Source organism: Pseudophryne corroboree, chromosome 7, assembly GCF_028390025.1.
Source record: "Pseudophryne corroboree isolate aPseCor3 chromosome 7, aPseCor3.hap2, whole genome shotgun sequence".
NCBI classification, from domain to species: Eukaryota; Metazoa; Chordata; class Amphibia; order Anura; family Myobatrachidae; genus Pseudophryne; species Pseudophryne corroboree.
This window is the reverse complement of record NC_086450.1, coordinates 229,237,596-229,255,982: the sequence shown is the minus strand read 5'-3', so window position 1 is coordinate 229,255,982 and position 18,387 is coordinate 229,237,596. Positions and strand designations below refer to the sequence as shown.

General features: G+C 45.5%; 1 protein-coding gene across 34 annotated transcripts in view; it reads right to left on the bottom strand.

Annotated features, from left to right (window-relative positions):
* The window catches only part of CLASP1 (cytoplasmic linker associated protein 1), a 773,091-nt gene that overhangs the window by 470,060 nt on the left and 284,644 nt on the right, over positions 1 to 18,387 (bottom strand). The window contains exon 1 of one of the 34 annotated variants that reach the window (XM_063934018.1): positions 14,267 to 14,664. The exons of the other annotated variants lie outside the window; for them this stretch is intronic. Within the exon in view, the coding sequence (XP_063790088.1) occupies positions 14,267 to 14,303 (37 nt within the window). The 5' untranslated portion in view covers positions 14,304 to 14,664. Of the gene's footprint in view, positions 1 to 14,266; positions 14,665 to 18,387 lie in introns of those variants that run through there. 34 annotated transcript variants of the gene reach the window in all.

Genomic DNA, 18,387 nt, shown 5'->3' with positions numbered 1-18,387 from the left:
CATGTGCACTGCAGGTGGGGCAGATATAACATGTGCAGAGAGTTACATTTGGGTGGTTTATATTGTTTCTGTAAAGGGTAAATACTGGCTGATTTATTTGTACACTGCAATTTATATTTCACACCCCACCCAAATATAAATCCCTCTGCACATTACATCTGCTCCACCTGCAGTGCAATATGGTTATGCCCATTAGTTTGTTTTTTTTGTTTGCTAACAAACCTGTTTAATAGAGATGAGCGCCGGAAATTTTTCGGGTTTTGTGTTTTGGTTTTGGGTTCGGTTCCGCGGCCGTGTTTTGGGTTCGACCACGTTTTGGCAAAACCTCACCGAATTTTTTTTGTCGGATTCGGGTGTGTTTTGGATTCGGGTGTTTTTTTCAAAAAACCCTAAAAAACAGCTTAAATCATAGAATTTGGGGGTCATTTTGATCCCAAAGTATTATTAACCTCAAAAATCATAATTTACACTCATTTTCAGTCTATTCTGAATACCTCACACCTCACAATATTATTTTTAGTCTTAAAATTTGCACCTAGGTCGCTGGATGACTAAGCTAAGCGACCCTAGTGGCCGACACAAACACCGGGCCCATCTAGGAGTGGCACTGCAGTGTCACGCAGGATGTCCCTTCCAAAAAACCCTCCCCAAACAGCACATGACGCAAAGAAAAAAAAGAGGCGCAATGAGGTAGCTGTGTGAGTAAGATAAGCGACCCTAGTGGCCGACACAAACACCGGGCCCATCTAGGAGTGGCACTGCAGTGTCACGCAGGATGTCCCTTCCAAAAAACCCTCCCCAAACAGCACGACGCAAAGAAAAAAAGAGGCGCAATGAGGTAGCTGTGTGAGTAAGATAAGCGACCCTAGTGGCCGACACAAACACCGGGCCCATCTAGGAGTGTCACTGCAGTGTCACGCAGGATGTCCCTTCCAAAAAACCCTCCCCAAACAGCACATGACGCAAAGAAAAAAAGAGGCGCAATGAGGTAGCTGTGTGAGTAAGATAAGCGACCCTAGTGGCCGACACAAACACCGGGCCCATCTAGGAGTGTCACTGCAGTGTCACGCAGGATGTCCCTTCCAAAAAACCCTCCCCAAACAGCACATGACTCAAAGAAAAAAAGAGGCGCAATGAGGTAGCTGTGTGAGTAAGATAAGCGACCCTAGTGGCCGACACAAACACCGGGCCCATCTAGGAGTGGCACTGCAGTGTCACGCAGGATGTCCCTTCCAAAAAACCCTCCCCAAACAGCACATGACGCAAAGAAAAAAAGAGGCGCAATGAGGTAGCTGTGTGAGTAAGATAAGCGACCCTAGTGGCCGACACAAACACCGGGCCCATCTAGGAGTGGCACTGCAGTGTCACGCAGGATGTCCCTTCCAAAAAACCCTCCCCAAACAGCACATGACGCAAAGAAAAAAAGAGGCGCAATGAGGTAGCTGTGTGAGTAAGATAAGCGACCCTAGTGGCCGACACAAACACCGGGCCCATCTAGGAGTGTCACCGCAGTGTCACGCAGGATGTCCCTTCCAAAAAACCCTCCCCAAACAGCACATGACGCAAAGAAAAAAAGAGGCGCAATGAGGTAGCTGTGTGAGTAAGATAAGCGACCCTAGTGGCCGACACAAACACCGGGCCCATCTAGGAGTGGCACTGCAGTGTCACGCAGGATGTCCCTTCCAAAAAACCCTCCCCAAACAGCACATGACGCAAAGAAAAAAAGAGGCGCAATGAGGTAGCTGTGTGAGTAAGATAAGCGACCCTAGTGGCCGACACAAACACCGGGCCCATCTAGGAGTGTCACTGCAGTGTCACGCAGGATGTCCCTTCCAAAAAACCCTCCCCAAACAGCACATGACGCAAAGAAAAAAAGAGGCGCAATGAGGTAGCTGTGTGAGTAAGATAAGCGACCCTAGTGGCCGACACAAACACCGGGCCCATCTAGGAGTGGCACTGCAGTGTCACGCAGGATGTCCCTTCCAAAAAACCCTCCCTAAACAGCACATGACGCAAAGAAAAATTAAAGAAAAAAGAGGTGCAAGATGGAATTGTCCTTGGGCCCTCCCACCCACCCTTATGTTGTATAAACAGGACATGCACACTTTAACCAACCCATCATTTCAGTGACAGGGTCTGCCACACGACTGTGACTGAAATGACGGGCTGGTTTGGACCCCCACCAAAAAAGAAGCAATTAATCTCTCCTTGCACAAACTGTCTCTACAGAGGCAAGATGTCCACCTCATCATCATCCTCCGATATATCACCGTGTACATCCCCCTCCTCACAGATTATCAATTCGTCCCCACTGGAATCCACCATCTCAGCTCCCTGTGTACTTTGTGGAGGCAATTGCTGCTGGTCAATGTCTCCACGGAGGAATTGATTATAATTCATTTTAATGAACATCATCTTCTCCACATTTTCTGGATGTAACCTCGTACGCCGATTGCTGACAAGGTGAGCGGCGGCACTAAACACTCTTTCGGAGTACACACTTGTGGGAGGGCAACTTAGGTAGAATAAAGCCAGTTTGTGCAAGGGCCTCCAAATTGCCTCTTTTTCCTGCCAGTATAAGTACGGACTGTGTGACGTGCCTACTTGGATGCGGTCACTCATATAATCCTCCACCATTCTTTCAATGGTGAGAGAATCATATGCAGTGACAGTAGACGACATGTCCGTAATCGTTGTCAGGTCCTTCAGTCCAGACCAGATGTCAGCATCAGCAGTCGCTCCAGACTGCCCTGCATCACCGCCAGCGGGTGGGCTCGGAATTCTGAGCCTTTTCCTCGCACCCCCAGTTGCGGGAGAATGTGAAGGAGATGTTGACAGGTCGCGTTCCGCTTGACTTGACAATTTTCTCACCAGCAGGTCTTTCAACCCCAGCAGACTTGTGTCTGCCGGAAAGAGAGATCCAAGGTAGGCTTTAAATCTAGGATCGAGCACGGTGGCCAAAATGTAGTGCTCTGATTTCAACAGATTGACCACCCGTGAATCCTTGTTAAGCGAATTAAGGGCTCCATCCACAAGTCCCACATGCCTAGCGGAATCGCTCCGTGTTAGCTCCTCCTTCAATGTCTCCAGCTTCTTCTGCAAAAGCCTGATGAGGGGAATGACCTGACTCAGGCTGGCAGTGTCTGAACTGACTTCACGTGTGGCAAGTTCAAAGGGCATCAGAACCTTGCACAACGTTGAAATCATTCTCCACTGCGCTTGAGACAGGTGCATTCCACCTCCTATATCGTGCTCAATTGTATAGGCTTGAATGGCCTTTTGCTGCTCCTCCAACCTCTGAAGCATATAGAGGGTTGAATTCCACCTCGTTACCACTTCTTGCTTCAGATGATGGCAGGGCAGGTTCAGTAGTTTTTGGTGGTGCTCCAGTCTTCTGTACGTGGTGCCTGTACGCCGAAAGTGTCCCGCAATTCTTCTGGCCACCGACAGCATCTCTTGCACGCCCCTGTCGTTTTTTTAAAAATTCTGCACCACCAAATTCAAGGTATGTGCAAAACATGGGACGTGCTGGAATTTGCCCATATTTAATGCACACACAATATTGCTGGCGTTGTCCGATGCCACAAATCCACAGGAGAGTCCAATTGGGGTAAGCCATTCCGCGATGATCTTCCTCAGTTGCCGTAAGAGGTTTTCAGCTGTGTGCGTATTCTGGAAAGCGGTGATACAAAGCGTAGCCTGCCTAGGAAAGAGTTGGCGTTTGCGAGATGCTGCTACTGGTGCCGCAGCTGCTGTTCTTGCGGCGGGAGTCCATACATCTACCCAGTGGGCTGTCACAGTCATATAGTCCTGACCCTGCCCTGCTCCACTCGTCCACATGTCCGTGGTTAAGTGGACATTGGGTACAGCTGCATTTTTTAGGACACTGGTGAGTCTTTTTCTGAGGTCTGTGTACATTTTCGGTATCGCCTGCCTAGAGAAGTGGAACCTAGATGGTATTTGGTAACGGGGGCACACTACCTCAAGAAATTGTGTAGTTCCCTGTGAACTAACGGCGGATACCGGACGCACGTCTAACACAAACATAGTTGTCAAGGCCTCAGTTATCCGCTTTGCAGCAGGATGACTGCTGTGATATTTCATCTTCCTCGCAAAGGACTGTTGGACAGTCAATTGCTTACTGGAAGTAGTACAAGTGGTCTTCCGACTTCCCCTCTGGGATGACCATCGACTCCCAGCAGCAACAACAGCAGCGCCAGCAGCAGTAGGCGTTACACGCAAGGATGCATCGGAGGAATCCCAGGCAGGAGAGGAATCGTCAGAATTGCCAGTGACATGGCCTGCAGGACTATTGGCATTCCTGGGGAAGGAGGAAATTGACACTGAGGGAGTTGGTGGGGTGGTTTGCGTGAGCTTGGTTACAAGAGGAAGGGATTTACTGGTCAGTGGACTGCTTCCGCTGTCACCCAAAGTTTTTGAACTTGTCACTGACTTATTATGAATGCGCTGCAGGTGACGTATAAGGGAGGATGTTCCGAGGTGGTTAACGTCCTTACCCCTACTTATTACAGCTTGACAAAGGCAACACACGGCTTGACACCTGTTGTCCGCTTTTCTGTTGAAATACCTCCACACTGAAGAGCTGATTTTTTTGGTATTTTCACCAGGCATGTCAACGGCCATATTCCTCCCACGGACAACAGGTGTCTCCCCGGGTGCCTGACTTAAACAAACCACCTCACCATCAGAATCCTCCTGGTCAATTTCCTCCCCAGCGCCAGCAACACCCATATCCTCCTCATCCTGGTGTACTTCAACACTGACATCTTCAATCTGACTATCAGGAACTGGACTGCGGGTGCTCCTTCCAGCACTTGCAGGGGGCGTGCAAATGGTGGAAGGCGCATGCTCTTCACGTCCAGTGTTGGGAAGGTCAGGCATCGCAACCTACACAATTGGACTCTCCTTGTGGATTTGGGATTTCGAAGAACGCACAGTTCTTTGCGGTGCTTTTGCCAGCTTGAGTCTTTTCAGTTTTCTAGCGAGAGGCTGAGTGCTTCCATCCTCATGTGAAGCTGAACCACTAGCCATGAACATAGGCCAGGGCCTCAGCCGTTCCTTGCCACTCCGTGTGGTAAATGGCATATTGGCAAGTTTACGCTTCTCCGACAATTTTATTTTAGGTTTTGGAGTCCTTTTTTTACTGATATTTGGTGTTTTGGATTTGACATGCTCTGTACTATGACATTGGGCATCGGCCTTGGCAGACGACGTTGCTGGCATTTCATCGTCTCGGCCATGACTAGTGGCAGCAGCTTCAGCACGAGGTGGAAGTGGATCTTGATCTTTCCCTAATTTTGGAACCTCAACATTTTTGTTCTCCATATTTTAATAGGCACAACTAAAAGGCACCTCAGGTAAACAATGGAGATGGATGGATACTAGTATACTTATGGATGGACTGCCGAGTGCCGACACAGAGGTAGCTACAGCCGTGGACTACCGTACTGTGTCTGCTGCTAATATAGACTGGATGATAATGAGATGAAATCAATATATATATATGTATGTATATATAATATCACTAGTACTGCAGCCGGACAGGTAGATAATATATTTATTAGGTAATGATGACGGACCTGCTGGACACTGTCAGCTCAGCAGCACCGCAGACTGCTACAGTAAGCTACTATACTATAGTAGTATGTACAAAGAAGAAAGAAAAAAAAAAAAAACACGGGTAGGTGGTATACAATTATGGATGGACTGCCGAGTGCCGACACAGAGGTAGCTACAGCCGTGGACTAACGTACTGTGTCTGCTGCTAATATAGACTGGATGATTGATAATGAGATGAAATCAATATATATATGTATGTATATATAATATCACTAGTACTGCAGCCGGACAGGTAGATAATATATTTATTAGGTAATGATGACTGATGACGGACCTGCTGGACACTGTCAGCTCAGCAGCACCGCAGACTGCTACAGTAAGCTACTATACTCTATAGTAGTATGTACAAATAAGAAAGAAAAAAAAAAACCACGGGTAGGTGGTATACAATTATGGATGGACTGCCGAGTGCCGACACAGAGGTAGCTACAGCCGTGGACTAACGTACTGTGTCTGCTGCTAATATAGAGTCTAGACTGGATGATAAATTATTGATAATGAGATGAAATCAATATAATATCACTAGTACTGCAGCCGGACAGGTACTATATATATTTATTATGTAATGACTGATGACGGACCTGCTGGACACTGTCAGGTCAGCACAGCACCGCAGACTGCTACAGTAAGCTACTATAGTAGTATGTATAAAGAAGAATGAAAAAAAAAAAAAAAACACGGGTAGGTGGTATACAATATTATATATATATATATTATATACAATTATATATATATATATATATTAAACTGGTGGTGATTGATTATTAAACTGGTGGTCACTTCAGGTCACGTTGCAACTTGCAACTAGTACTCCGAGGCCTAAGCAGACAATCACAAAATAAGAATTTACTTACCGATAATTCTATTTCTCGTAGTCCGTAGTGGATGCTGGGGACTCCGTCAGGACCATGGGGAATAGCGGGCTCCGCAGGAGACAGGGCACATCTAAAAAGCTTTTTTAGGTCACATGGTGTGTACTGGCTCCTCCCCCTATGACCCTCCTCCAAGCCTCAGTTAGGTACTGTGCCCGGACGAGCGTACACAATAAGGAAGGATCTTGAATCCCGGGTAAGACTCATACCAGCCACACCAATCACACCGTACAACTTGTGATCTGAACCCAGTTAACAGTATGATAACAAAACGAAGTAGCCTCTGAAAAAATGGCTCACAACAATAGTAATAACCCGATTTTTGTAACAATAACTATGTACAAGCATTGCAGACAATCCGCACTTGGGATGGGCGCCCAGCATCCACTACGGACTACGAGAAATAGAATTATCGGTAAGTAAATTCTTATTTTCTCTAACGTCCTAGTGGATGCTGGGGACTCCGTCAGGACCATGGGGATTATACCAAAGCTCCCAAACGGGCGGGAGAGTGCGGATGACTCTGCAGCACCGAATGAGAGAACTCCAGGTCCTCTTTAGCCAGAGTATCAAATTTGTAAAATTTTACAAACGTGTTCTCCCCTGACCACGTAGCTGCTCGGCAAAGTTATAATGCCGAGACTCCTCGGGCAGCCGCCCAGGATGAGGCCACCTTCCTTGTGGAATGGGCATCTACATATTTCGGCTGTGGCAGGCCTGCCACAGAATGTGCAAGCTGAATTGTACTACAAATCTAGCGTGCAATAGACTGCTTAGAAGCAGGAGCACCCAGCTTGTTGGGTGCATACAATATAAACAGCAAGTCAGACTTTCTGACTCCAGCCGTCCTAACTATATATATATATATATATATATATATATATATATATATATATATATATATATATATATATATATATATATATATATATATATATTTTTTAGGGCCCTGACCACGTCTAGTAACTTGGAGTCCTCCAAGTCCCCAGTAGCCGCAGGCACCACAATAGGTTGTTTCAGGTGACAACGCTGACACCCCTTTAGGAAGAAACTGGAGACGAGTCCCAGTTCTGCCCTGTTCAAATGGAAAATTCTAATATGGGCTTTTGTAAAACAAAACCGCCCATTCTTTTTGACAATCGCCTGGCCGAGGCCAGGACTAACAACATGGTCACTTTCCATGTGAGATATTGGTCAACAGCATGGTCACTTTCCATGTGAGATATTTCAAATCCACAGATTTGAGCGGTTCAAACCAATATGATTTTAAGGAATCCCAACACTATGTTGAGATCTCACGGTGCCCCTAGAGGCACAAAAGAACTGTATATGGAATACACCCTTTACAATCTGGACTTCAGGAACTGAAGTCAATTTTTTCTGGAAGAAAATCTACAGGGCCGAAATTTAAATCTTAATGAACCCCAATTTGAGGCTCAAAACACTCCTGTTTTCAGGAAGTGCAGAATCGACCTAGTTGAATTTCCTTCGTGGAGCCTTCCTGGCCTTACCCACGCAACATATTTTCACCACATGTGGTGATGACGTTGTGCGGTCACCTCCTTCCTGGCTTTGACCAAGGTAGGTATGACCTCTTATGGAATGCCTTTTTCCCTTCGGAATCCGGTATTCAACCGCCATGCCGTCAAACGCAGCCGCGGTAATTCTTGGAAAAGACATGGTACTTGCTGAAGCAAGTCCCTTCTTAGCTCCCCAGGCCCTTAGTCCTCTGTGAGCATCTCTTGAAGCTCCGGGTACCAAGTCCCTCTTGGCCCATCCGGAGCCACTAGTATAGTTCATACTCCTCTATGTCTTATAATTCTCAATACCTTGGTTATGAGAAACAGAGGAGGGAACCCATACACTGACTGGTACACCCACGGTGTTACCAGAACATCCACAGCTATCGCCTGAAGGTCTCATGACCTGGCGGAATACCTGTCCCGTTTTTCGGGCGGGACGCTATCATGTCCACCTTTGGTCTTTGCCAACGGTCCACAATCATGCTGAAAAACTTCCCTATGAAGTTTCCACTCTCCCGGGTGGAGGTCATGCCTGCTGAGGAAGTCTGCTTCCCAGTCGTCCACTCCCGGAAAGAACACTGCTGACAGTGCTATCACATGATTTTCCGCCTAGCGAAAAATCCTTGCAGTTTTGTCACTGCCCTCCTGCTTCTTGTGCCGCCCTTTCTGTTTACGTGGGCGACTGCCGTGATGTTATCCCACTGGATCAATACCGGCTGACCTTGAAGCAGAGGTCTTGCTAAGTTTAGAGCCTTATAAATTTGCTCTAAGCTTATTTATGCAGAGAGAATTCTCCAGACTTAATCACACTTCCCTGGAAATTTTTTCCCTGTGTGACTGTTCTCCAGCCTCTCAGGCTGGCCTCCGTGGTCACCGGCATCCAATCCTGAATGCCAAATCTGCGGCCCTCTAGAAGATGAGCACTCTGTAATCACCACAGGAGAGACACCCTTGTCCTTGGATATAGGGTTATCCGCTGATGCATCTGAGGATGCGATCCGGACCATTTGTCCAGCAGATCCCACCGAAGAGTTCTTGCGGGAAATCTGCCGAATGGAATTGCTTCGTAATAAGCCACCATTTTTTACCAGGACTCTTGTGCAATGATGCACTGACACTTTTCCTGGTTTTAGGAGGATCCCGATTAGCTCGGATAACTCCCTGGCTTTCTCCACTGGGAGAAACACGTTTTTCTGGACTGTGTCCAGAATCATCCCTATGAACAGTAGATGTGTCATCGGAAAAAGCTGCGATTTTGGAATATTTAGAATCCACTCGTGCTGACGTAGAACTACTTAAGATAGTGCTACTCCGACCTCCAACTGTTCTCTGGACCTTGCCCTTATCAGGAAAGCGTCCATGTTTCCTTTTAAGAAAAATCATCATTCCGGCCATTACCTTGGTAAAGACCCGGGGCGCCGTGGACAACCCAAACGGCAGCGTCTGAACTGATAGTGACAGTTCTGTACCAGGAACCTGAAGTACCCTTGGTGAGAAGGGCAAATTTGGACCTGTAGGTAAGCGTCCCTGGTATCCAGTGACACCATATCGTCCCCTTCTTCCTGGTTCGCTATCACTGCTCTGAGTGACTCCATCTTGATTTGAACGCTTGTATGTAAGTGTTCAAATATTTCAGATCTCACCGAGCCGGTTGGCTTCAGTACCACAATATAGTGTGGAATACTACCCCCTTCCATGTTGTAAGAGGGGTACTTTGATTATCACCTGCTGGGAATACAGCCTGTGAATTGTGTGAGGGGGAGATGTCTCGAATTTCCAATGTACACCTGGGATACTACATGTAGGATCCCGGAGTTCCCTTGCGAGTGAGCCCCCTGCGTACTGAAACTCTTGAGATGACCCCCTACCGCACCTGAGTCCGCTTGTACGGCCCCAGCGTTATGCTGCGGACTTGGCAGAAGCTGTGAGGGGCTTCTGTTCCTGGGAATGGGCTGCTTGCTGCAGTCTTCTTCCCTTTCCTCTACCCCTGGGCAGATATGACTGGCCTTTGCCCGCCTGCCCCTATGGGGACGAAAGGACTGAGACTGAAAAGACTGTGTCCTTTTTTGCCGATATGTGATTCGGGGTAACAAAAGTGGATTTTTCAGCTGTTGCCATGGCCACCAGGTCCGATGGACCGCCCCTTTATACGGCAATACTTCCACATGCCGTCTGGAATCTGCCTCACCTGACCACTGTCGTGTCTTCGTCTGGCAGATATGTAAATCACATTTACTCTTGATGCCAGAATGCAAATATCCCTCTGCGCATCACGCATATATAGAAATGCATCCTTAAAATGCTCTATAGTCAATAAAATCTTGTCCCTGTCAAGGGTATCAAAATTTTCAGTCAGGAAATCCGACCAAGCCCCCTCAGCGCTGCACATCCAGGCTGAGGCGATTGCTGGTCGTAGTATAACACCAGTATGTGTGTATATACTGTCATGATATTTTTCAGCTTCCTATCAGCTGGCTTCTTGAGGGCGGCCGTATCTAGAGACGGTAACGCCATGTTTTTATAAGCGTGTGAGCGCCTTATCCACCCTAAGGTGTGTTTCCCAACTCGCCCTTACTTCTGGCGGGAAAGGGTATACCGCCCATAACTTTCTATCGGAGGAACCCCACGTATCATCACACACTTCATTTAATTTATCTGATTCAGGCAAAACTACAAGTAGTTTATTCACACCCTACAAAATACCCTTATTTGTGGTACTTGTAGTATCAGAAATATGTAACAGCTCCTTCATTGCCCTTAACATGTAACTCGTGGCTCTAAAGGAAAATTACGTATGTTTCTTCACCGTCGACACTGGGGTCAGTGTCCATGTCTGTGTCTGTCGACCGACTGAGGTAAATGGGCGTTTTTACAAGCCCCTGACGGTGTCTGAGACGCCTGGACCGGTACTAATTTGTCCGCCGGCCATCTCATGTCGTCAACCGTCTTGCAGCGTGTTGACATTATCACGTAATTCCATAAGTAGACCATCCATTCCGGTGTCGACTCCCTAGAGAGTGACATCAACATTACAGGCAATTTGCTCCGCCTCCTCACCAACATTTTCCTCATACATGTCGACACACACGTACCGACATACAGCACACACACAGGGAATGCTCTGATAGAGGACAGGACCCACTAGCCCTTTGGGGAGACAGAGGGAGAGTTTGCCAGCACACACCAAAAGCGCTATAATGTATATAACAACCCTAGAAGGTGTTGTTTCTATATATGCGCTCTTAATATATCATTATATCGCCAATTTATGCCCCCCTTCTCTTTTAACCCTGTTTCTGTAGTGCAGTGCAGGGGAGAGTGGGAGCCTTCCTCACCAGCGGAGCTGATCAGGAAAATGGCGCTGAGTGCTGAGGAGAATAAGCTCCGCCCCCTTTTCGGCGGGCTTTTCCTCCCGGTTTTTTAATAACTGGCCTGGGTTAAAATACATACATATAGCCTTAATGGCTATATGTGATGTATTTATTTGCCAAATAGGTATTTATATTGCTGCCCAGGGCGCCCCCAGCAGCGCCCTGCACCCTCCGTGACCGTGTCAGTGAGCCGTGTGACAACAATGGCGCACAGCTGCAGTGCTGTGCGCTACCTCTCTGAAGACTGTGAAGTCTTCTGCCGCCTGTTTCCGGACCTCCGTTCCGCCGTCTTTCTTCAGCGTCTGTAAGGGGGATCGGCGGCGCGGCTCCGGGACGAACCCCAGGCTGACCTGTGTTCCGACTCCCTCTGGAGCTCAGTGTCCAGTAGCCTAAGACTTCAATCCTCCTGCACGCAGGTGAGTTGCCAGTCTCTCCCCTAAGTCCCTCGTTGCAGTGATCCTGTCGCCAGCAGGAATCACTGATTAGAAACCTAAAAAAAAACTTTACTAAATAGCTCCTTAAGAGAGCCATCCAGTTTGCACCCTTCTCGGACGGGCACAAAAACCTAACTGAGGCTTGGAGGAGGGTCATAGGGGGAGGAGCCAGTACACACCATGTGACCTAAAAAAGCTTTTTAGATGTGCCCTGTCTCCTGCGGAGCCCGCTATTCCCCATGGTCCTGACGGAGTCCCCAGCATCCACTAGGACGTTAGAGAAAATATATTATTATACTGGTGGTCAGTGTGGTCACAACAATGGCAGTGTGGCACTGACTCTGGCAGCAAAAGTGTGCACTGTACGTTATATGTACTCCTGAGTCCTGCTCTCAGACTCTAACTGCTCCCCACTGTCAGTGTCTCCCCCACAAGTCAGATAATACACTTACAGTCACACTATCTAATCTATAAATATCACTTCAGCAAGTAGTATAGTAGTATACAGTATAGTAGTACTCCTCCTAATAATGCTCCCCAAAATACTGTGTCTCTCTCTTCTCTAAACGGAGAGGACGCCAGCCACGTCCTCTCCCTATGACTCTCAATGCACGTGTGAAAATGGCGGCGACGCGCGGCTCCTTATATAGAATCCGAGTCTCGCGATAGAATCCGAGCGCGTGATGATGACGTTCGGGCGCGCTCGGGTTAGCCGAGCAAGGCGGGAAGATCCGAGCCTGCTCGGACCCGTGTAAAAAACCTGAAGTTCGGGCGGGTTCGGATTCAGAGGAACCGAACCCACTCATCTCTACTGTTTAAAGCCCTAAGTACTAACATTTTTACCTTAAAATAGGGATTTTCCCAAAATTTTCACCTGCTGAGGTGGTGGTGAAAAGAAATGTGCTTTAAACCTATGGAGAATTATTGCAGGTAAATTTTTTGCGATTAACTGGATAGGTCGTGTTTTTGAATCATGATTAAAGACCGTTTTACTAACGGAAGCGGGTTATTGCAGACAATTAAAAAAACTGACTTGATTATCATGACTTCACTTTAGTCACATGTTTTGTGAACAACACAATTTATTGGTGGTAGGAATAATAAGTTACAATCAATACAAAACTCCCACCACATTATTGTCACAGGGCCTAATTAGGAGATGTATGGTGGGGCACATGTGCAGAACAGGTCCTGCAGCGTTGCACACATTACCCCCTGACCCGCAAGTCCCTGACCCGCAAGTCACTTTGGGGCGTGAAGTAGGTGGAGTTGGGCAGCATTTCCCGAAAACAGGGGCGTGTTGCCCCCCGTTTTCTGGGAGTGGCAAGGTCAGGGTCGGCATCTTGCTGTGCAGACTTCCTGGTCTTGGCAACAGAGCTGCAAGGGACAATCTATGTAACCTCTGGGTTACTCACATTGCCAATGATCTCGCAGATAATCAGATGCTGAGGTGTCTTTTTCCATCAGACACTTCCTGTGGCACTATCATATCGCCACTGAGTCCAAAGAACTGCATCCATGTCTGACTCAGGCCCACAGTTACATATTACAATGTTAGAGGAACTTATTTATTGAAAACCCATAACCATTTGCACACAATGCAGACATCACGAGAGTACATGCCAATAATAAAGACTAGATTAGTAAAGAGGAAAGTGGGATTGGAATTAGACCACTACTGTATAGACAATGAATGAAACAATAAGACACACACACCTTATCAGATAAACATTTTCACAACATTGATTGACTCTCAGAACAACTGTAGATGCTAACGGGTTTGATAACATGAAACACATACAGTATGTATTTATTCACAATGATATATAAGATTTATAATGCACATTATTCAGCAAATTTCCAGTCAAATCTCCCTGTAATAATGTAATCCATAAGAGAGAAAATGTGAACCATTTAATACTATTATACACAAGGGAGTGATTGTATATTATATATACACATTATCATGAATATTCCACCATCATACTATGCAGCGCTGTTGATAGAAGATTGTTATTATACTGTTAAAAACATACTGAATGATAGGAACTCAGATCTAAAAAGAAAATGAATACATCAATACATTATACTGTATGTTTGCATACACGTATACACATCTCCATCCACACAGAGCTACAGACTACACAGACTGGTCTGATCCTCCATCACAGACAGGAAGACAAAGAGCAGACAGAAAATACAGAGCGTGATATATGCACAAGGGAAACACACATTCACACCCAGGCAGTTGGCAATCAGGAAAACAATCAACAGAAACAGGGAATTATTGTACATCAGACACAGTTTATCCTTCTGTCATTATGGCGACAGAGCTTGTAAGGCCGGTGATTACACCACTCCCTCTTTCATCCACACACTGATCACACAGATATACAGATAAAGAGAATGAAAGCCTCCGCTCTTACTGGTACATATCCTTTGGCAAATGAGCTTTCTCAGCATCCCTTCGCTCTCCTCCCACACTGGGTCCACATTGGAAGGGGTTTAGTGAAAGTAAAAACTGAACGCTGGACTGTCTGAACACACAGAGAGACAGCCAACATGCTGGGAATATCAGATCCTTCCCCCGGTGTGCATGTGAGGTGCAGTCACAGGAAATGAAGCCCAATCCGCTGGTTAGGTATAACAGCCCACACTAATCCCAGAAGAGCAGCAGCAGCCGTATCTGGAACAGCTGCTCTCTGGCCAGGACTGAGTACTGCACCCCCTGGGGACAGATGCACTAGCAGGTAGTGAAAGGGTTTACGAACAGGAGGGTTTTCCTGTCTAAAGAAGATGGAGGAGAATGTAAATGAGAATGCTGCCTGCTTACTGCAAGAGAAAGCCAGAGGATGGAGCTAGACGCTCTCATCACAGTGCTGTTCTATCAGCTGTCTCTGCAGCATAGCAACTGGGTGATGTCATGGAGGGTGGTGTACAGAGAAACAGACAGCACGAACAGCCCCTTGCTCTGTAATTATCACACTGGGATCCAAATAGCTGCTCATATCATTCTGACTCAGAGCTAAGAGGACTCATTACTAAGACATTTATTACCATAAAGCACATTTTACCAGAAAGTATGTTGCAGACATATAGAAAATGGATTCCAAAATAGAGACGTAAAAGCAAATGGAGGGCATCTTACACCCAAACATTAGCGCCATCCCAGTCTGAATAACTCAATTTCATTTAGAATTAGGAGACTCCCAACACATACCACTAACACCTAAATATAAACACCTCTATGGGTGGCTAAACAAAAACACACAGACACATGGTATAGAAGAAAGCATCAATATTGCCCCTGTCTGTCTACCCCTCCCCTTAGAATGTAAGCTTTCACGGGTAGGGCCCTCTTCCCTCATGTGCTTATACTTTTCTTACTTTAATAATCCTCAACTGCCCAGATCCCGCAGTTTTTGGCCACCTGGATCTTATCTCTATGTTTACTGGTGTAGTTATGCTTAGTTGCCCTGTACTTGTCCTATATTGTCTTCAACTGTAAGTCACTGTTTTCCTGTTTTGATTATGTGCATATGTACTCTGTAATTGGGCGCTGCGGAACCCTTGTGGCGCCATATAAATAAAGGATAATAATAATTGCCATTAAATATAGTTAAGAGGGGCAGACACGGATGTATGTCAAACAAACATAATTCCACAGCCTCATCTCCGTTCAGGTTTCTAAACCCAACACATCTTTAATATATTTAAATCTATTCCTAATCATCCCACACCAAATGCAACTACCATCAAAGGCCAATATATATATTTTTTTATTTATACAGGACCTATCTCCTATTAGGACTCAAAGCACTTTACATATTATGTAGTGGGTGAGGCAGCCATCCTGGGCACACTCATTTGCTGATCTAGGTCATTCACATCAGTCTTAGGGGCCTATTCATGAAGCAGTGAAAAGTTTGGAGAAGTGAGCCAGTGGAGACGTTGCCCATGGCAACCAATCAGCATTGAAGGTGCATTTATAATTTGCATATTATACAATTGTACGAAGCAGCGGGTTGGTTGCCATCGGCCATAGGCAACTTCTCCACTGCTTCATGAATAGAGCTCTTAATGGAACTTGGAGATTAAGGCTAGGTACACACTCTAGGATATATTAGACGATACTGCAATCAGAGACAGAACACAGCGACCATCTTGCAGAATGTACCCTCATTTGATAAATTGTGTCATATCGTCTCATTGGATCTGATGTTCTGCACATCAAACAGGATGATTCCATGGATGACGCTATATTGTTACATGAAGCATGTCATGAAATAGGAGGTTATTCAGATGTGGTTGGAGTTGCTATCATTGCTGCTTCCTTGGAAGCTGTATGATAATGCATCAGGAGGCGCCTATCACAAGCAGACATCTCCTGCTGTAGTAGGGATCCGAGCCGCTTTCTAGAACACAGCATCAGATCAAAGTACCCACCATCGGGCGGATCGCAGAACCCATGGTGCTGCGCAAATCGCTCTTAGCAGAGGCCAGGCATATCACTACTTTGCACATGACAGGGAAACAATCCCACAATCTGAATTACCCCTATATTGCATGATAGTTCAGTGCGTAAGGTGTTCGACATTTTGTTACATTACTTCCTCACTGGGTTGAAGCATGGTTCAGGTGTGTACCCACAGCTTAAGGTGGCTTTATCACACCTTTTAGATGGGACAAGTGGTGAGTTGCCCATTGTAAGTAGTCAGATGATTCTTATTTTATAGAATGAACCAGATAAATGATAGATACATATCACACTGGTTTCGGGTTCAATAGTCCTACAATGTCTACATCAGGCATGTCAAACTCGGGGCCCTCCAGTTGTTGTGAAACTACAAGTCCCAGCATGCTTTGCCAGCATACCTTCCGCTTATCAAATGGTAAAGCATGCTGGGACTTGTAATTTCACAACAGCTGGATGACCATGAGTTTGACATGCCTGGTCTAGGTGGACATGGAAATAAGGTGGACTGTCTAACTAGACACTATAGATCTATAGACCGCATACCATCACCCTAAATTCCCTACCAGACCCACAAATAATAGGGTCCACTTTTATTAGAAGACAATTAGACTAAAAGTTTGTTATTGAACTTTGTAGGAGAAAACTCATGCAATTATAGGAATACCATACAAAGTCGAACACAAATAGGGCCCTAGTGGGACCTGAACTGAAGATCCCTGTGTTGTGAGACAGCAATGCCAACTACGGTGCCTCCATTCTCATAGATTGAGTCCTATTGGAGAAAGAGCGCTATATAAATAAAATGATTATTATTATTAATTATTATACATCAAGTACATGACTGATCTATCTGACATGATCATGACGTGATCATTTTGCTCAAGATTTCCCTGCACCCTCTGACACCATGGGGGAAAGGTAATAGGGTGTAAGAATCAGGAAGTGAGAGATTTTGGTCAAATTCTCCAGTTTTTTTTTTTTTTTAAAGTTGCAATCATTTACATGGCAAAAATCAGCTATGTATTCCATCAGCCAATTTTTTATTTTTTTATTTTTTTTAAACAGGAGAATTTGACCAAAATCTCTCACTTTCTTATTCTCATACCCTATTAGATTTTCCCCCTTTTCTTCATTTGATCCAACAAATGAATATGAAGCTTATGCTCAGAGTTGCGTACACTTTGTGGCATCTAATAAAAGATAATATTTGTGTGTTTATTATTCTCATTACTTTCCTTCTCTACTACCTTTTATCTGCATCCTATATCCACACAACGGCAATAACTGCCTTCTGTATCAATTCAAAACTTAACTAAAATCTGTATTTTCTCTTCTTTTCCCTTTTTATAATACTCAAGCATGCATGGGTTACTCCTACGCAAAAAAAAATAAATAATGATAATTCTGACCCATATTCTCTCTCAAATTAAAGTACGGAACCATCCTCTGTTAGGGCTTTTCTTCCCAACACTGCAGAGGCTATTCTGACTAAGGTGGACAGGGCCTAATTCTGAGTTGATCGCAGCAGCAATTTTGTTAGCAGTTTGGCAAAACCATGTGCACTGCAGGGGGGGGCAGATATAACATGTGCAGAGAGAGTTAGATTTGGGTGTGGTGTGTTCAATCTGCAATCTAAATTGCAGTGTAAAAATAAAGCAGCCAGTATTTACCCTGCACAGAAACAAAATAACCCACCCAAATCTAACTATCTCTGCAAATGTTATATCTGCCACACCTGCAGTGCACATGGTTTTGCCCAACTGCTAACAAAGTTCAGTGTAAAAATAAAGCAGCCAGTATTTACCCTGCACAGAAACAAAATAACCCACCCAAATCTAACTATCTCTGCAAATGTTATATCTGCCTCCCCTGCAGTGCACATGGTTTTGCCCAACTGCTAACAAAGTTCCTGCTGCGATCAACTCAGAATTAACCCCAATATTTTGATCGTTGCTAAATCTAGAGGCCATTACTTACTTCAAATGCTGCTACATTTGACTTTTTTGACCTCTGTTTTCTCATAAATTTCAAAAATAGAGGTTATAAAATATTCCGCCAGCCAACAGAAGC